General features: G+C 38.1%; 2 protein-coding genes across 2 annotated transcripts; one reads left to right on the top strand and one right to left on the bottom strand.

Annotated features, from left to right (window-relative positions):
• The first annotated feature begins 11,218 nt into the window (after positions 1 to 11,218).
• On the top strand, positions 11,219 to 12,148 carry LOC128060895 (olfactory receptor 4C12-like). The gene has a single exon (XM_052653256.1). It carries the CDS (start codon positions 11,219 to 11,221, stop codon positions 12,146 to 12,148), a length of 930 nt encoding a protein of 309 aa, XP_052509216.1.
• A 5,101-nt stretch (positions 12,149 to 17,249) lies between these two features.
• Positions 17,250 to 18,185, bottom strand: LOC128060896 (olfactory receptor 4C46-like). The gene has a single exon (XM_052653257.1). The coding sequence runs from the start codon at positions 18,177 to 18,179 to the stop codon at positions 17,250 to 17,252; it is 930 nt and encodes a 309-aa protein (XP_052509217.1). The 5' UTR covers positions 18,180 to 18,185.
• Between the last annotated feature and the right edge of the window lie 3,078 nt (positions 18,186 to 21,263).

The following is a 21,263-nucleotide window of genomic DNA, read 5'->3' on the forward strand; positions in this document are numbered from 1 at the left end:
TAAAAAGAGCCACTTGACCTGAGATCTATCCTGACTTAAAGCCCTCGAAATAGCACACTGTTAAAGTAGAAAAATTAGGAATTGCAAGCACCATAAAATCAGCAACAAATAAAAGTTGATAAGAAGTAGCAATTCTATGAGGTTAGCTCTTTCAAATCTTTTTCTCACTAAGCCTTTGCTCAGCCTATAGATATCTTCTTTGGTTCCTAGGAGTCTGGATCCAAATGTTTTGGAGGCTCAAAACCACACAGCTTCTGTGATCTGGGGATGGTTACGCTTATATGGTCTTCCTGGGTTCATCTTTACCAACACTTTCAAGTGTGGTGACAGGGAAATATTTAAATAAGTATTACTCGAGTGCAAGGAGTTAGGGAATCTCTGATCTCTCAACTCCCAGAGGTTTAGAACTAGCAGCTTCAACCAAGATGGCAGCCACACCAGTTTATCCAATCTCTCTTGTGGCCATGGCATCTGTGATTAAGGAGATGAGGGACAGGCATCTGGGCTGGGTTTGCAGCCCCTCTGACTGTGTTTAGAAAATGATCTTGGACTCTGGGACCCAAGGCACAGAGGTCCTAGTCATGGGATAATGGATGCATGAGCTCCCTAGTGTTCATCAGTTCAGTTCAGTTCAGTCACTCAGTTGTGTCCAACTCTTTGCAACCCCATGAACTGCAGCATGCCAGGCCTCCCTGTCCATCAGCAAAACAGCCTTATTCATACCTGTCTCACAAAATCCCATGGATGGAGGAGGCTGGTGTCCATGGGGTCACAAAGAGTCGGACACGACTGAGCGACTTCACTTTCACTCACAGAGTTGGAGGAGGGATTGAGGAAGACAACGTGTGGAAATATCTAATGCCCTGTAGATAAAGGCATGTAGGCTAGAGCAGCTCAGATGGTAAAGAATTTGCCTGCAATGCAGGGGATCTGGGTTCAGTCCTTGAGTTGAGAAGGTGCCCTGGAGAAGGGAATGGCAACCCAATCCAGTATTCTCGCCTGGAGAATTCCATGGACAGAGGAGCCTAGGGGGCTACAGTCCTTGGGATTGCAAAGAGTCAGGCACGACTGAGCAACTGCCAGCCTAGAGAAACTGCTTTTAGTAATAGAATAGTGAATCATGATTAACTGTAACAGTTTTGCTGCCTCTTCTGTTTGCTAACTGTGTGATCTTGGGCAAGTTCCTCAGCCTCTTTATACCTGAGTTCTCACACTTGTAAGAAGAGGGCGATAGGAGTACCTGTCACAGGATATTGTGGAGTTTCTATGAGTTACACATGTAAAGTGCTTACAACGGTGCTTGGTGTAAAGCAAAAGCTCATTGGTGTCTGTTGTCACTTTCTGTATAGGAAACCAGAGCACACAGCTTGACTGATTCAAGTTTCTGCAAAGAATTGTCTCAACTCACGTACATGGCTTCTTTATTCTTAACGGTTGGTAGAGTCTGGTTGGTAGAATTTCTTAATGCAGAAATTAAGAAAGAAGGAAAGTTAAGTTTTAAAGTATTGAATACTGATTCATAAGTCGTTATAGTTCAGAAATCTATGGATGTTCAGCCATCTCTCACTAAAAAATCTGACAGTGTAGTTGAGTCCTAGAAAGGTTGTAGGAGATTCAGGAAATGTGGATGCAATGAGAACTAACAGATAATGAACACTCTGTATTTACATCACAGTGTTACATGTGGTATTTCATCTAATTCTCACATAATCTCCATGTGGGATATATTAACCCTACTTTATGTAAATGAAAATTGATGCTTACTTTGAGTATCTTTTGACCAAGATCTAAAAGCTAATAAGTAGACGTTGGATTGAAATACAAGCTGGTTTAATTTCTAAGTTTGAGCTCTAACAATTATGTTATTGTAGGGCACTGGACATTGATTCCGTGATGAGTTTCATGCACTGGGATTGGTGGGGGAGGAGGTGGTGATTCAGAACAGCTGTGCATTATTCAGAGGCTTTGCTTTCACCACCAGTGGCAGGAAGGACATATTCCTCAGACAGACCCCCTGTGTAGCACTGATCAGAAAGGACCATTGAGAAAAGAGAATATTTCTCATCTTCCTTTCCACATTTGGCCCCATCTGGGATGTCTTCCTAAGCACTCTATTGGGAGTTTTCATTCTGGAAATTTCCTGATGCTTTCAGAGTAGAAGGGAAGACTGAGCAGATATTCATACCAAGGACCAGGGATATTCTCTATATCAATGGGACATGGTGGAGTCCTAGAGAAATAATATACCAAAGACACGAACCTGGGTATTGATAATCAATTCTATTTACTGTAAGATTTCAGCTTATCACTGAACTTACCAGAACCTGCGAAACAGCTTAAGGACAGCTTAAATAAATAGGGGTTATTGGGAGTAACACCAAAAAATAGAATATAAAATGATCCATTAGTGCTTTATGCATAAAAAAATTTCCTGAAATAAGTTGAGAGAAAAATTTGCATTTCTCCACTACTACAATACTATTGATAATCATTTATTGAATCCTGGTTAAGCTGTATAATCTTGGGTAAGTTATTTAACTTCTCTGTGCCTCAGTTTCCACTATCTTATAAAGAGATAATAATAGTACCTCATAGGTTGATTAGAATCAAGTTAGGTACTTAGGTACTATCTTGGGATATGGGATTGAAGATGAGTGTTTTTCAAAATGGGAGAAAGTTGGTCATATTTGAATACCAGTGGGAAGAACTAAAAGAGAGGAGATGAGGGAGGGTGAGAAATTGGGAGAGGGGAAGAGAAGAGGAAGGAGGAAGGGAAGGGAAATGGGAGGGGGAAGGGAAGGAGAGAGACAGTTATAGATACAGGAGTGAGAAGGGAGTAATTAATAGAGGCATATTAGGTATGGCAGACAGTTGTGCACAGAGTAGTTATTTCTCATCTTCTTTCTTTCAACCAAAGCTCCCTTTGTTCTGGTGCCAGGTGGCCATGTGTTTGGGGAAATTGTGGTCCAACCCCAGTTCATAGTGTGAATCTGAATTAGTTTAAGTAATTATGACTGTTTTTCTCCTTTCTAGTGATAAACTTAGGGATAGGCATGTGACACAATTATAGCTAAGAACAAAAGCTATGGATATTCTTTTAAAAAATTTTGATTGAAATTTAGTTGATTTACAATATTGTGTTAATTTATTCTGTACAGCAAAGTGGCTATATATATATATATATTCTTTTCCATTATGATTTGTCACAAGATATTGAATATAGTTCCTGGTGCTAAATAGTATGACCTTGTTTATCCATCCTGTTTATAAGTTTGCCTCTGCTAATCCTGAACTCCCATTCTGTTCCTTCCCTCCCCTACCCACCTTCCCCCCTGGCAACCACAGCTCTGTTCTCTAGGTCTCTGAGTCTGTTTCTGTCTTATAGTTTTGTTTATTCGTGTCATCTGTAATTTTTTTATTAAAATTTTTATTGGCGTATAGATGATTCACAAGGCTGTGTTAGTTTCAGGTGTATAGCAAAGTGAAGCAATTATACATATACATATACCCACGCATTTCTTGGTGTCATATTTTAGAGTCCACATATAAGTGATGTCGTATGGTATTTGTGTTTCTTTTTCTGACTTACTCTTCTTAGTATTACAATCTCTAGGTCCATCCATGTTGCTGCAGATGGCATTGTTTCATTCATTTTGAAGGTTGAATAATATTCTGCTGCATATATGTACCAGATCTTTCTTTATGCATTTCTCTGTTCATGGACATTTAGGCTGTTTCCTTGTACTGGCTGTTGTAAATAGTGTTGCTATGAGCGTAGGAGCGCCTGTATCTTTTCGAATTTGTTTTGTCTGAGTATATGCTCAGAAGTGGGATTGCTGTGTCCTGTGGCAACTCTAGTTGTGTTTCTTTGGGACACCTCCATCCTACTTTCCACAGTGGCTGCACCAATGTATGTTCCCAGCAACTTAGTAGGAGGGCTCCCTTTTCTCCACAGGTGGGTACACTTCAGAGTGCTGCTTTTCTGTTCCTAATAAGAGTCTTGAAGGCAATTTATTTTCTTTTCTGAATAATGCTTTTTCGCAGGGGAATGCCAGAATTGCCAGTTACGGGTAATCAGTGGGATTTTGGACTGAGCAGTTAGCTAAAACACTAAAAAGAACACACTGAAGGGTGATTTGCTAGCTTGTAATTGAACTTCACCTGAAACTGCTTTTTCTTGCTGAAGGACATGCATTATTGAGATCTAAAATACCCTGAATTATGTCAGATAATCATTCTAGTATGTCGGGAAATGAGCAGAAGAGTCATTTTATCAAATAGGAAATCAAATGTAAGAATATGTGAACGCAGCAGTCACTGCATGTGTGAGCAATGGCTGGTTCGCCCTCGAGCCCTACATTAGGGCCTCCTGAAGCATATCGAAACCTCATGGCTGAAGGAGTCCCTCCCTATGATCAGTTATTGGAGGATGCCTAAACTCAGTATTATTTACGAATAGTGGCTCAAGAGTGAAAAGCCGTCTCTCAGTCTGGTAAGTAGCAGCATAGAAACCAATTCACTGGAGAGGAAAATGTAAATCTACTCAACGAATAGAATTAAGAGTGCTGTTCTTTGTGGAATGAGAAGTGGATTATAATGATAGTGGCATCAGATGGATTGTACTGATTTTTACTAAGTATCCAATGGATTCGTAATAGAGTCTGCAAAATGGGCCTTACGATAACTGGAAGATAAGGGGAACCCTGGATTACATCAAATGAGGGGATCTGAGTGAAAATTAATTCAACAGAAAGATCAGATCAGATCAGATCAGTCGCTCAGTCGTGTCCGACTCTTTGCGACCCCATGAATCGCAGCACGCCAGGCCTCCCTGTTCATCACCAACTCCCGGAGTTCACTCAGACTCACATCCATCGAGTCCGTAATGCCATCCAGCCATCTCATTCTCCGTCGTCCCCTTCTCCTCCTGCCCCCAATCTCTCCCAGCATCAGAGTCTTTTCCAATGAGTCAACTCTTCTCATGAGGTGGCCAAAGTACTGGAGTTTCAGCTTTAGCATCATTCCTTCCAAAGAAATCCCAGGGTTGATCTCCTTCAGAATGGACTGGTTGGATCTCCTTGCAGTCCAAGGGACTCTCAAGAGTCTTCTCCAACACCACAGTTCAAAAGCATCAATTCTTCAGTGCTCAGCCTTCTTCACAGTCCAACTCTCACATCCATATATGACCACAGGAAAAACCATAGCCTTGATTAGCCAGATCTTAAAATTGTTGCTAAAAAGGGAGCCAATAAATAAATCATAATGTACCTGTTTTTTGGGTTAATAGAGGAATAACTGGTAGGATTAATTTGATTTCAGTGAAGTCTGATTTTGATAATCAAACATGTTAGGACATTGAATTAAAATCTCACCATGATATTCATCTGATGATAGTTGATTTGTTAGAAGAGGAACTAGAGTTAGTTAACAATCTATGAATTGTTATATAATCAATATATTGATACCTTTCATAAAGTTTAAGCTTTAGTTGTGGCAGGAGATAAAACAGTTATCAAACTCATGCATCCTTATGAACAAGTGTGTGGTGAAATATTTGGTTAACTGAAATGCTTCTTTTAAAAATGCCTACACCTCATTTGATGATACCATGTATTAGCAGTTTGGCAGGTGCCCATCTGTTTTTTTCTGTTCTATAAATGATATAGGCAGGAGATGAATAATTATGAGTGATTTTAATGTAATGGCTTGACCAGGAGTCAGAGGGATAGAATCTGTGGATTTCTGGGGCATGGTTTTCTGAAAAGTCTCAGAAATTTAATATAGCATTGGATATATTAAATACTATATTTAATATAGTATTGGCGGTCTTATCCAATATAATGTGCTAAGTCGCCTCAGTCATGTCCTACTCTTTGCAACCCTATGGGCTATAGCCCACCAGGCTCCTCTTTCTATGGGGTTCTCCAGGCAGGAATACTGGGGTGGCTTGCCATGCTCTCCTCCATGAGGTCTTCTTGACCCAGAGATTAGCCCTGCATCTCTTGGGTCTCCTGCATTGGAAGGTGGGTTCTTTACCACTAGCACCATCTGGGAAGCCCATCCAGTACAATACAACAGGAAAATAAAATGAAAGGTATAAAGATGGGAAAGTAAAATGTAAGATCATCATTATTCACAGATATTATAATTTTATATATAGACTCAAGGGCTCAGCTGAGCGGAAGAGAGAACTGAGTTGTCAGGTGACAGAGGAGTGAATAAATTAATAAGCCACAAATGAAAGCAGCAGCCTTAATCATTTGCTGACATAGTATAAGTGACAGGTTAAAACTAGAGTAAGTGTCATCTTCCCCCTGTTCCGTTATCCCCCATGAAACATTGTGTAGTCAAGAGTCAGGTGGATTAGCACAGATATGGGAGTCGTCTCACTGTTGAGGGAGCCCTGAGCAAAAGTTTCCCAGAATTTTATAGACCTGGCACAGGAGAGAGGATGAAGGCATGGAAAGGGGAAAGGACCAGCAGGAGTGGATGTAAGATGTAAATCCTGTCTTACCAGTAATTATATAAAATAGAAATGGTTTAGCACTCCAACTAATAGGCAGAGATTGGCAGAATGGACAAAATCGTGATTCAAATATATTTTCTCTACAAGCTTCATAATTCAAAGACACAGATAAGTGGAAAGTGAAAGTGGCAAGAAATAAATATTATGGAAATAGTAACAAAAAGAGAGGTGAAAGAACAGGCAATGCAAATATAGGACAAAATAAACTTTAGGCCATAAATTGTTGCTATAGACCAAGAGACATTTTATAATGATTAAGCAGTCAGTTACTCAAGATGTAATAGTCTTGAAACTATATGTATCTCAACCTCCTCTGGTGACCTCAGTTAGTGAGTACATTTTCTTAGGGATATTCCACCTGGATGAAACGCCATGGTGGCATCATTTAGAGTCCTTCGTGCCTCAGCTCTTGATACCCGAGGGCTTGCATGAAGAGCACTTTATCACATAGTTTTCCAGACCAAGAATGCAGGCTGTTAAAATGCAGGCAAAGACCCAATCAGGTGAAAATGTGTTGTTCATGGATGAATTCTCCCAAATATCTGCTTCTAGGCAAAATCTTAAAAAAACAGAGATAATTAATTCCTGGGAGGATAATGCCTTAGATAGAAAGGTTGGTTCTTTGATGTTCTCAGTATCCTCTCTAAACACTAAGATTCATGGAGAAGATGTTTCCTCATTTTAAGAGAAGCCTAAGAAGGGCTTATTAGGTAACAGAAATATTTGTGCCTTTTCTTCTATATCCATAGACTAGGTTCTGAAGATCAGAAGATTCCTCGTAGTACCTAAGACTTTGGGTTTCAAATTCAATATAGCATTTTCTTTTCTTTTGACTTGATTTTCCAAGGTATTAGAGCATGCTGAATATATTTAAATAAATTTGTATCATCTTGACAGAGATGCTTTCTGTAGAATTATCCAGGCAGTGGGGACTTGAGAAATATGCATGATTTGACATTACAAGTAATGGTTATTTCGTATTTCTAAATACCCTGGGCATTCTTCTTAACTACAGGAAACCACGGTAAGTGAACTAGAATTGCTGTTTTTTTTTAATTGAGTTTTTATAGTGCTGCTTTTTTTCAAGGGATTTTTACAGTGAAAATCATTAAAGATTTATTCTCTGATATTTTATGGGGGATTACTTTTAGATACCCTGGGATCTTTAGCAGAAATATTTGTTCTCCTTCCTGTATATGGATTTATTTATAATTTATCCAGAACAGGATTACAATCTGTGGATTCTGAAGACAATTTTTAAGTCCGCATGGGACTGAGGGGGAATGTCAGCATTTAGATTATGTTTTTTGAAGGAATCTGTCAGCTCATATTGAATTCCAAATTGAGAATGTATAAATTTATAGCATTTACAAGGGAAAATGTACCCTTTGCTGTGGTTGGGGATACACATTAAACCCCAAGTTCTGAGGCACTTTTAATTCTGATTATTTTCAAACTTTCCTGGATCTTCTAACCAGGCAAGATCTTATTTCTGTTGAAGTGGATGTGGTCCCTGCATTATAACTGAATTTTGCATCCCTGACCTAAGACTTAGACCTTTCTCTTAGAGAGTCAAGACACATATTGCTGAAGATAAGAGATGAAAGTTAATTTTCTTGGTCAGCCTAAGGTGATTTATCTTTCCCCCTTGTATACACTGGTCTTAAGTCATCTTATGGGAGGTAAGGTGTGGTGGGATAAAAAAAATCACTGTGTTGGGCATTAAAAGACTTGGATTCTTATTTACCACTAATCAGCCGTGTTTCCTCTCTGGGCTGCATCTTCCTTATCTTTAAAGAGCATATGAGTTGATAAAATGCAAGGTACTGGAAGAATTTTCTTTCAAACTTTTTATTTGTATTGGGGTGACACTGTTGTGATAGCTTCGGGTGACTCAGCCACACATATACACGTGCCCTTTCTCCCCCCACTCCCCTCCCCTCCCGGGTGCCAGGCAACACTGAGCAGAGTTCCCTGTGCTGTACAATTCCATGTGTTGATCCATTTTAAACCCAGCAGTGTGTACACGTGTATACCCGTGGCGGATTCATGTTGATGTATGGCAAACCCAATACAATATTGTAAAGTAAAAAAAAAATTATAAAATAAAAATAAATCCAGCAGTGTGTACACGTCTACCCCAAACTCTCTAACTATCCCTTGGTACTGGAAGAATTTTAGGGCACAAAAATTCTGAACTTGTTAAATAGATCCTGAACTCATTAACATCTGACTGTACATCATACAGTTTAGCCAAATAACTGCCATGGATTACACATGGTCACTTTGTCCAAACTCTGACATGGCTGATTCCAAGAAGTAAACTAGCCCTACACTGGAGAGCTAAATTCCAAACAGCTAGAGGTAGACATCCTGATTTTTTAATACAGACTGCTCTATTTTATTTTGGTATCATGACTCGGGCAAGTGGTTTACCTTCTAACCGCATTTCCTTATCTTTAAAGTAGATAATAGTTTACCAACCTCATAGGACTGTTGTGAAGGTCTTGTAAATGGAATAGTGAATGTAAAGCTGTGAGTATAGCGTGAACACAGCAAAGGCGCAACAACATTTAATTAATTGATTATTATAAGAATCATATGGTGAAAATTAATCTCTGCATTCTATTAAGAATGAGAAAGCAGCAGATTTATAGTAAAAGTTTATATTTCATAATGTGTGAGTATATGGAATTTAAACAAGTGATAAATGTTTCTCTGTTTGGAAGGAAGTTTGTTTAAGTTCTTACCTATCCACTGTAGTATGAATGCCCTTATAAGAGAAAAGAATTTCTCCGTGAGATTAACACTTTATTTCTCATTTCTCCAAAAATATGTATTGTAGAGGATTTGAATGTTAATAGGCACAGCTAAGTCTAGTAAAGAGGAAGAAAGTGATCATGTGTTTGAGTCTATCTGTTAATAGAGGATATCAAAGACATTGATAAGATAGAACTATTTTTAACTTGTGTCCTGATTACTTCAAGGTTTGCAAGAAGCTGAAACCATACGTGAAATAATAAAAATGAATGAGTCATATTTGAGGTTTTCTATGTGATTTTGATCATGAAATCCAACCTTTGGTACAGGCCTTCAGGAAATTATAAAAAAGTATTATTAGTTTCTTGGTTCCCCCAAGGGCCATCTTCTCTAGGGAAGAACTGACAATTAGAAGTACATTCAGCTTGTTCCTCAGGTATTCTTTTCCCTGGAAGGATTCTCTGATGCACTGACCTATCCAGAAGGGAGACCACTATCCTGGGGTTTGAAACTCTAAAGCTAGCTTCTCAATGAAGAGTTGATGGGATCATCTGTAGGAGGTTTCCTTTCCACATACCTCATTATTCAACTTGACCATGTGTAACTGGGAGAACTCATTTTCCTCTTCACTGCTTTTTTTTTTTTTTTTTTTTTTTTTTGCTTTAAGAGTATATAAAGAGAATAATGGAGTCTGAGATACAGGAAAAAGTGAACATTAATAATGTCGTCATTAATGTCCCGTAAAACTTCGTTTTATATGCTACCTTAAAGTTTAATTGAATAATATGTGTATTCCTCATCAAGTAAGTTGAAATAGACTTTGTAGTAAACTGACTGGTTTGATTATTCAGAGGACTTATTGACTATAAGTATAAATGTTATAAGTTAAATGCAGAGGTCAATAATCTTTGCTTGGTAGAATAAAGATGGGATTTAGGGTAATTATGAGACCCATGGGGCAGTCAGGGCAGCCTCACCCCTCACAGTAATTTTCTCAAAGCAGTGAGCACCCAGCTCTGCCCCTACTCTATGTCTAGCTGGTGAATTGATAACAATTTTGAGTACATAAGAGCAGTTAATTATATTCAGATATTTCTTGGGGTCCCATGATGTGTCAAAATACAATTCCCTGTGTCTGTTTTCTCATGCATATTCCAATCAATTTAAGACCACATAGTTTCAGCTTTAGAACTCTAAGACAAAACATGAGGATTATATTTAATTTCTAGTCATATAATTAGTTATGTAAGCTATAGAAATTTGGAAAATACTGAAGAACATGGGAAATAAAATATCAACCATAATCTCAAATTCAGGAGCAAATGTCCTCAATGTATTAAATTATTTTTCTTAACAATCTTCTATACATATGTTTTAACATAGATTAGAAAAGTATATAAAATTTTATAAGTGAAATTTTTGTATTTGAACTTTATTTTTAAAAGATGTATATAAAATCTGTAATCTTTAAATGCTAATTCAATAAGTATATTCACTAAATTTTTCCCTATTTTTACATAATTTGTAAAATAGACTATTTTGTGATTTTTAAATTCATGTTATTTTGTGCATAAACTTTTAGATTAGCCTCCAAAATTGTTACTTCTAATGTCCAAATTATTCCAATAAATTGATGTTCCATTAAAGTATTTCAGACACTATGGCCAAGGAAACTGAATTTCTTTCTTCTGGTTACTCTATGTCTTATAAAAATAGTTTGAGATCAGAATAAAAAAAGACTAGGTCAACTAAAACAACTTTTAAGATACTATTCCTACAGAGTTTTGGGAAAAGCAAGATTCATCTGTGACATTATAAGAGTACTGTTAAAAGGCAGAGTTTCAGTGTATTTCACTTTTTTATTATTCTTTTTTCTTTTCTTTTAAAGGCAAAGCATTCTTTCCCAGAATTTTTATTACCCACACCACATAGATGGAGAACGAAAGGAATGTGACTGTATTCATTCTAGTAGGTCTTACACAGAACCCCCAAATGCAAAAAATAGTATTTGTGGTGTTTTTGGTCTTGTACATGGTAACCCTGTCAGGCAACCTGCTCATTGTGGTTACCATTACCACCAGCCAGGCTCTGAACTCCCCCATGTACTTCTTCCTGACCCATCTTTCCTTGCTAGACACAATTTACTCTTCTTCTTCAGCTCCTAAGTTGATTGTGGACTCCCTTCAGGAGATCAAGACAATCCCCTTTAATGGGTGTATGGCTCAAGTCTATGCAGAACACATTTTTGGTGCTGCTGAGATCATCCTGCTCACAGAGATGGCCTATGACCGCTACGTGGCCATCTGCAAGCCTCTGCACTACACGGCCATCATGAGCCACAGGCTGTGCCTCCTCCTGCTGGGGGTGGCCTGGACTGGAGGGTTTCTCCACGCAACCGTTCAGATCCTCTTTACAGTTCGGCTGCCCTTGTGTGGCCCCAATGTCATAGACCACTTCATGTGTGACTTGTACCCTTTGTTGAAACTTGTCTGTGTGGACACCCACATCCTTGGTCTCTTTGTTACTGCCAACAGTGGGTTCATCTGCCTGTTAAACCTCCTCCTCCTGTTGGTCTCCTATGTGGTCATCTTGCACTCCCTAGAGAACTATAGCCTGGAGGGGAGATGCAGAGCCCTTTCTACATGTGTCTCTCACATCACAGTAGTGTTCTTATTCTTTGTGCCCTGTGTCTTTGTGTATCTTCGCCCAGTCACCACTCTGCCCATTGAGAAAGCTGTTGCTGTCTTTTACACTATGGTGGGCCCTATGTTAAATCCTGTAATCTACACCCTCAGAAATGCTGAGGTAAAATGTGCTATGAAGAAACTCTGGAAGAAAAAAGTGAGTTCAGATAATAGTTAAACAGAATCATTAAACATTACAGATAGAAGTAATAGAGGTACTCTAGGCCAAGCCTCTTGATGAATATATCGAATCTAACAATGGAATGAATAATACTTGCTGATAGCCACTTAAGCACGAAAACTAAAGCTTGGGTTGGAATCCAGACTTACTGTCTCCCAGCTCTCATTCTCCTTATCCCAACTTAATGCTTCTTAATCAATAAATACTTATCTATTAACAGGAAATCTGGAAATATCTTCAGAAGCTAAAAAGTACAAATCTAGAGTTTTGAATTGGTCTTATTATGTAACATGGAGGTGTGTTGGTTACTACTGATTATTAAAGAGTGCCTAATGATATTCCTTTACTTTGGACTCTGGCCTCAATATAGATTTTTTTGTGTGTGAATTTTCTTGTTCATTAAATCTTGTTTGTACAGTAGAAGAAATCCTATTTATGACATGCTTATAAGACTAGCATTGTATTATGTATTTTCCATATTGTATTAGGTGGGGTCCAGTCAGAGAACAGAACAGAGTGATTTGAACTGGAAAAGTTTACATGCAATCATTAATTATGTCAGGGCGCTAACTATAAAAAGGGTAATGAGCTCTCTAAAAAGAAGCCCTTTGACTGAGAAATGAGTATCCAAGGAAGGAATTCATTTAGAATGTGGCCTTCCTTCCCAGGCCAGGACTTCACTCTTTGGAGAAAGTGTAGATTTTGCCCGTGGGTGAAGGGATGGCATGCTCGACCCAACTTCAGGTTTGGTAGGGCTGAGACACATACTGAGATATGACTCTTTGTCCACGTACTGTTTACTCATTACATGCAACTCTAGGGTGTCTTTTCCAGGCAGTTTGGACAGAAATGAGGTAATTAAACTGGTGATATTTAATAAAAAAGAAACTTCACATAGTTTCCCATGGAGTATGATCAGATGGTCCCAGAGATGAATTATTGGTCCATCAGCTGTAACAGTGATCTCTACTCACATCGCACTTCATTGCTTATGCTACTTTAACTTTTTTCTCTTGAAGTTCTGGTACTTAGATCACAAGACAATTTTAACTATCCTTAAAACAGTTAAAATACTGTTCTTCTATCAGCTCTATTTCACTCTTCCTTTGCATCCATGTACCCATGTTCCTCAGACCACCCTGCTGCCACCACAAACTCATTACCATATGTTTTTGTGCTTTGTTTTGTTGCTAATCACTGCTGTCAACAGTTGCGGGTATGCCAAACTACACTCACATTTATAATTTTTATGAACAGTTTTGATTTATGAAAATAATAATTGAAAACATTGGTATCTTTATGTTAAGGTACCAGCAACATATTATATAATAATTATATCGTATAATTTGGCTTCTGCTTTTTTTTTAATTTTTAAAAATTTATTTATTTAAAAAGCTTTTTCATATGTGAGGAAACATGTATAACACTTAAGGGAGGTGGGAGGGGGGTTCAGGATGGGGAACACGTGTACACCTGTGGCGGATTCATGTTGATGTATGGCAAAACCAATACAATATTGTAAAGTAATTAGCCTCCAATTAAAATAAATAAATTTATATTAAAAAAATTAAATGGCACACACATTTCTACAGGTTCTCATTTCTCATAGTTCTTCTTTAAAATTAATTTTAATCAGAGTATAGTTGCTTTACAATGTTGCGTTAGTTTCTTGCTCTACAGCAAAGTGAATCAGTCATACATATATGTATGTGAAAGTGAAGTCGCTTGGTGTGTCCGACTCTTTGTGACCCCGTGGACTTTAGCCCACTGTCCTCCATCCATGGGATTCTCCAGGCAAGAATACTGGAGTGGATTGCCATTTCCTTCTCCAGGGAAATCTTCCCCACCCAGGTATCAAACCCTGGTCTCCCGCATTGTGGGCAAACGCTTTAACCTCTGAGCCACCAGGGAAGCTCCCCTCCTTTTTGGACTTCCTTTCCATTTAGGTCACCACCGAATAGAGTTCTCTGTGCTATACAGTGGGTTCTTATTATTTATTTGTTTTACACATAGTAGAGTGTATATGTCAGTCCCAATCTCCCAATTCTTTCCACTCCCCCTTCCGCACTTGGTGACCATAAGTTTCTTCTCTATATGTGTGACTCTATTTTTGCTTTGCAAATAAGTTCATCTGCACCATTTTTTAGATTACACATGTAAGTGATATTACTCAATGTTTGTTTTACTCTTTCTGACTTACTTCACTCTGTATGAGCGTCTCTAGGTCCATCCACATCTCTGTGAGTAGCACTATTTCATTTTTGTAATATTCCATTGTATATATGCACCACCCATTCTTTATCCATTCCTCTGTTGACGGCTGTGCAGGCTGCCTCTATGTCCTGGCTGTCGTAAATAGTGCTGTAATGAACACTGGAGTGCATGCATCCCTTCAAATTGTGGTTTTCTCTGGATATATCCCTAGCAGTTGGATCACTGAATCATATTAGGTTTTTAAGGGACCTCCACACTGATTTTCCAAGTGGCTGTACAAATTTCTATTCCCCACACATTTCATGGTACCTTGTCCTTTTCCACTAGTTTATAATTTATAACACCTTGTAATTTTTTACTCCCTCTTGGGAGTTTTTCAACAGATCTTAAATTTTTTGAAGGCAGAATCCAGGTCTCTCTCCTCTCTCTCTCTCTCTCTCTTTTTTTTTTTTTTTTACCATTTCAACCCCAGCAACTATCAATGTCTGATACATACTGTGTGCTCAAAATGTGTATTAGTTAATGAATTAAGACAAAAAAGAATACAAGGAGTGCATTTATCTTGAAATTGCTTTGTATGCAGACAGAGCCACACATTTTAAAAAACAGCTGTTAATAATGAAATGTTACTGAAAAGTAAATAGGTTAACTGAAGAATATAGCTTAAAGAGCTTATATTAATAACACAAAAAATCTTGCTGAGAGCAGGGAGAATATTAAGGTAAACTATTTGCTCATATGCTGAGAAGTGTAATTTAAATTTCTTTCTCATCTTCAGTTTAAACAGGAATAAAAGCAAATTGTACTTCCCTCTGAGGTCAAGCCAGACTTTTCCTTGAAGTTGAATCAACTTAAAGTAGAAATGAATTCCCTAGCCTCTAGTACTACTTTTTGGACTTCATTTTAGTGAATTTAATTATTTCCCTTTATATATTCATCCACACATTCAATATTTATCATGCATATGATATTGTGCTATCTTGTAGAAACTATTGCTGCATAGTAGGCAAGTACTTTACAAAGTGTGACTGCATATGTCAAAAATAGAAATTCTTTTCTGACATCAAAATGTTCTTTTATTTGAGTCATTACTCTTTCTGATGTGTTACCAGCAGAGCATGGGTTATATGAGCAATACTAAATGGTGCTAAAGGCTACAAGAAAATTTGGGAATGGTGTAATATTCATTATTTACCCCTTAGAGGTAGACAGGGCCAGTGTGTTTATAGCATTAAATAATTATATACTATAATATTGCAGGTACCATGTGACTATCAATTGTGATCTATAAAAACAAGCACAGTTATTAATGAAAAACCATTAGGCTTTTAGTGATAATGATCCAATTTATACACTGTTAAGCACAGGTCCTGGCTCAGTAAATGGTTAGTAGTACAATTATCTAAACATTCTGTCATCATTGCCTGGAAGTTCATTGAAGTTCAGGGCATGGTGGGAAATTAGTCAGTTTTATTACTGGCTTTCTAATACATCTACTTTGATACTTTCCTCTTTATGACACTTTTTGACACTTTCCTTTTTCTGCTTCCCAGATGGTGGTGCCAGTGGTAAAGAATCTGCCTGCCAATGCAGGAGATTCAAGAGACACAGTTTCAATCCGTGGGTCGGGAAGATTACCCTGGAGTAGGAATGGCAACCCACTCCACTATTCTTGTCTGGGAATCACATGGACAGAGGGGAGCCTACAGTCCATGGGGTCACAAAGAGTCAGGCATTATTGAGCATGAATGTATGCACACATATCTTTATGCATACCTCCTTGGCTTATTATAGAGATTATTTGTTATTGTTCAGTTGCCCAGTTGTGTCCAACTCTTTGCAATGCCATGGACTGCAGCACACCATGCCTCCCTGTCCCTCATCATCTCCTGGAGTTTGCCCAAGTTCATGTTCATTGCATCAGTGATGCCATCCAGCCATCTCTTCCTCTGATGCCCTCTTCTCCTTCTGCCTTCAATCTTTCCCAGCATCAGGGACTTTTCCAATGAGTTGTCTGGAACTTCAGCTTCAGCATTAGTCCTTCCAGTGAATATTCAGGGTTGATCTCCCTTAAGATTGACCAGTTTGCTCTCCCTGCTGTCCAGGGGACTTTGAGGAGTCTGGAGTCTTCTCCAGCACCACAGTTTGAAGGCATTAATTCTTTGGCATTCTGCCTTCTTTACGGTCCAGCTCTCACAACGGTATGTGACCACTGGGAAGACCATAGCCTTGGCTATCCAAATCTTTGTTGGCAAAGTAATGCCTCTGCTTTTCAGCACACTGGCAAGGTTTGTCATCGCTTTCCTGCCAAGAAGCATGATTTCATGGCTGCAGTCACCTTCTGCAGTGATTTTGGTGCCCAGAAAGAGGAAATCTGTTACTACTTCCACCTTTTCCCCTTCTATTTGCCATGCAGTAATGGGGCCGGATGTCATCATCTTAGTTTTTTTTAATATTTAGTTTTAAGCTGGCTCTTTCACTCTCTTCCTCATCAAGAGGCTATTTAGCTTCTCTTTGCTTTCTGTCACTAGAGTGGTATCATCTGCATATCTGAGGTTGTGAGGAATTATAGAGATTATTACTCGATGGCAATAAATTCCATTATTTCTTTAATTTGTTATTAGAAGAAAAATCTGTGAATTCATGTAACTGGTTGAAGCTAGTAAAACGAAACCCAAATCTGGTAGAATTTCATGCATACGGAAAGAGCAGTTATGGGTCATTTTTCTCTCTTTTCTTGCACTCATTTCTGATCTACTCAATGCAGAACCTGTGATTTGTAGCAGTTATTTTTTTTCTTTATCCCACAAGTATTTGCTGAGATCATCCATGATGTCCTTTTGACCATTGCCTCTATTGAATCAATGTTGTGTTCTAAGCACATTTATTTATCACCTAAAATACCTTTCCTACTACACAATTTCCTAATGGCATTTTTCATCTGGGCATTTCTCAAAGTATAGATTAAGGGATTTAACATGGGAGTGATGATAGTGTAGAATAAAGCAACTGCTTTATCAATTGATAAAGTAGCTGCAGGTCGCATGTACACAAATACACAAGGCACAAAGAATAAGACGACCACTGTGATGTGGGAGACACAGGTGGAGAGAGCCTTGCGCCTCGCCTCTAAGCTATGGGTCCTTAGGGAACGCAAGATGACCACATAGGAGACCATCAAAAGGAGGAAGTTTAGTAGGCAGATGAACCCACTATTGGCAGCGACAAAGAGCCCTAGAGTGTGGGTGTCAGTGCAGGCAAGACTGAGCAAAGGGTTCAGGTCACACATAAAGTGATCTATGACGTTAGGGCCACAGAAGGGTAAGCGGAAGATGAAGAGGATCTGTATGGTTGCGTGAAGAAAGCCTCCCACCCATGACACTCCCACTAGCAGCCCACACACTCGCCGATTCATGATGCTTGTATAGTGCAAGGGCTTGCAGATGGCCACATAGCGGTCATAGGCCATCACAGTGAGCAGGATGCCCTCAGCTCCTCCAAAGAAATGTTCCCCAAAGATTTGGGTCATGCATCCATTGAATAGGATAGTTTTACTTTCATGGAGTGAATCTACGATCAATTTGGGAGTATTGACAGAGGAATAAGAGGCATCAATAAAGGAGAGGTAAGCTAGGAAAAAGTACATGGGGGATTCCAGTAAAGAACTCTTAGTAACAGTGACCACGATGAGCATATTTCCTACCACAGTGGTGATATAGATGACCAAAAACCCAGCGAATATTATGTTCTGCATCTTTGGATTCTGTGTGAGCCCCAGGAGAACAAACTCTGTCACATTGTTCCTGTTCTCCATGCGTTTCTTGAGATGGGTAATGGCATTACCTGAAAAGAAAACATATTTTGTTGATGCACCCTTGGGTTTATTAAACTTCTCATCCTAATATATAATAATTTTAGAACATTCTATCAAGTGTTGAATTCTTTCGATCTGTGTGTGTGTGCTTGTATTGAAAAGATTGTGAGATCTTCATGAATAATCTCATTGCCTCCCAGGTGGAGTCTTTGTTAAGATCATAGAAATGAATAACTTCTGTAAACATACAGGCGGGAGACCTGCTGTGTACACTTTCTCATTCCAGATGACCAAGAGTTTGACACAGTACATGACATACGTAGTAGCAATAAATCCTGAAAAGGAGGTAGAAGTTTGGTGTAAAGTCTATAAGTGAAAAGCTATAAGATTTTCATTTTAGTCTTTTGGAAATGGGGAATCATGAAAACTGAGACTATGGGTGAATTGGTGAACAGGAATATGAAGGGGAATCTTGGATGTTATTCTAGTAAAGATCTTTGTCTTGGATGAAATGGCCTGCAGTTAAGTAAGGGGGTGGAAGGCAGACGCAAGAACCCAAGTTGTATTAATAGACTGCTGATAATGATTGCATAAGCAGCAACAGAACATTGGTGATGGGAATATAAGGAATGGATACAAGAGGTACTTAGAAGTAGTCATAATGCATGCTTCCTAAGTCCAGTAACTTTACAACAGCTAATAATGCATACTTTAAAATAATTGATTGCTGCATGCCCAATATAGTAGCAATTGTTTTGTACATATCCCTTTTCATATGATAGCAACCTGTGTGGTTGGTAAAATGTCATCCACTTTGCAGCTGAGGATGCAGTCTCAGAGACTAGTGTTAGTAGTTGTAATAACAAGGATAATATTAACTAAAACCTACTGAACACTTGGTGTGTGCTAAATGATTTTGCAAACGTTTGATATTTTAAGCCTTAGTGCGAACTTAAATGGTTACTACTATCATTCTATACCTATTTGTATACATTAGGAAATAAAACCATAAAGAGTTAAGGATTCTGCTTAGGACCAAGTGTTAATTAAGGGGAGGACCAAGGTTGGATCGGATTATACTTGTTAATTTTTTTTCTCTCCAAATTCTTAACCTATGCTCTGTTTCACTATGTTATAATAAACAGTGTTGAACTAGTAGTCTTTTTTCTGAGACGATTGTAATAATTATAATCACATTAATACTACTGTAATATTTCAGAGGCAAGTTTATATGAAGCCGTTTAATCAGTTCATACACACACACACACACACACACACACACACAACATAATAACATACTGGAACTCCCAAATGTTAAGAAAAAAGTGGTACTGCTTTTACTGAACAGCCCTTTTATCTTGGCCTCTCTCTTAGCCCCAAATATTTCCTCCTTTATCTCCTTAAAAAATATGGGCTCACATACTCTTCTGAAAAATATCTATAGTGATTATCCCTGTTGTTAAGTGTTTTTGTTTGAGAATTAGAAAAATCAGATTAGTTCCTGATCCTTCTATCTTCACTTTCCTAATCTGGGTACATTATTTTAACACATTATATTCTGTTTCTTTATCTGTGACCTGAGAATGATATCCACCTCACAGGCTGTTATAAGAATTATTTGAGGTGATATATATGACACACTCATTAATTGTTGTGTGTACAACTAGGAGATAGAAAGAACTGACAGCTTGAGTAATGATATGACTTAACTATGCAATGATCTCAGGAAAAATCATTACCACTTTTACCCTCAAGGAATCCCCCCAAACTTGTATTATTCATAATAGTTGATCCCTGGAAAGGTTCTCTCTGCTTGTGCTGGAACTAACAGCTGATGATTTATGTCATTTAATATTCATGAATGTCTTTCATGTGTGTGAAATGTAGTCTAATTTTGTTTTCATTTATGATTAGTCTTCCTTATTAAAGGAGATATCTAATGCCAAAAGCTAGGTGCCTAGTATCAGAGAGCTGGGTCCTACAATTTGCTTGATTTCTATGAGTCTCAAATTTTTCAACCATCAAGTTAGGTTAAGGATAACTATAAATGATGTCTTCAATAATTGGGATAAGGATGAAATACTTTATTACTGTATCTGAAAAGTGCTGAGAAATAATGAGTACAATACATGGTAAGTAACGATCTTTCATAAGCAGCAGCACCGTTTAGAAACTTACCTTAGTTGTCTTAGATGGTCTTAATGACGTTTTGGGGTGTTCAGAAACAATCTTATTCCCAGACTGACTGCTTCTTGTAATAAGTAATTCTCACTATAAAATATATGCAACATCTGGGATATCATATTTAGGGAGATCTTATTCAGGTAATTCACTATCAAATGAACAACTGTATACATTGAACATGTTTAATTTTTTTGGTATGTCCAGTATACATCCATAAAATTGTTAAAAAAGGAAGTGATCTTATCAGACTAAATCTTTACCTCTATCCTTCAACTTCAAAATTTCTTCACATAAATCCTGTTAAAATATGTTTTCTGGTTTTGACTTTAGAGTGGGTTCTTTGAAATGCTATGGAGGAGTGACCTTCAATAAAGGACTCTGGTTCTGCAGGGCAAGAGGCAGAGTGCAGAGGTCAAATGGCACTCTATCCATGACAAAGCTTGCCCTAGAGAGGTGAATGACAACAAAAATAATTTTTGCCTTCTCCTTGCTACATGTATTTAAAGAGGTTTCCGTAAGGTTCAGGGACCTTGTCTCATAGCTGCTGTTTTCTCTCCCAGGAATTAATTATCTCTTTTGAGGAAAAGGCTTTGTCTTACGAGCAGGTTTTCTGGTGAGACATGTTTGAGAATTACCCATTCTTGAATGGGGAAATTATTTCCTACACTTGGAATCTAATCATGTGGGAATCCCCTTTCTCTATCTGGACTGTTAAGAAAATTGAATGTGATATTAATATCAGGGTGGCAAATCCCCAGTATATGGACGTCTGATGTAGTTTCCCCATTGACTTGTATCACAAAAAGAGCTTCTATTTTCCTATCAATGTTAAAACTTTTCTGTAAAACCGCTATCGAATGCTTGAAAGGTGGATCAGCAGGGCATAAAATTAATGGTGGA

Source organism: Budorcas taxicolor, chromosome 15 (assembly GCF_023091745.1).
Source record: "Budorcas taxicolor isolate Tak-1 chromosome 15, Takin1.1, whole genome shotgun sequence".
Classification (NCBI taxonomy): Eukaryota; Metazoa; Chordata; class Mammalia; order Artiodactyla; family Bovidae; genus Budorcas; species Budorcas taxicolor.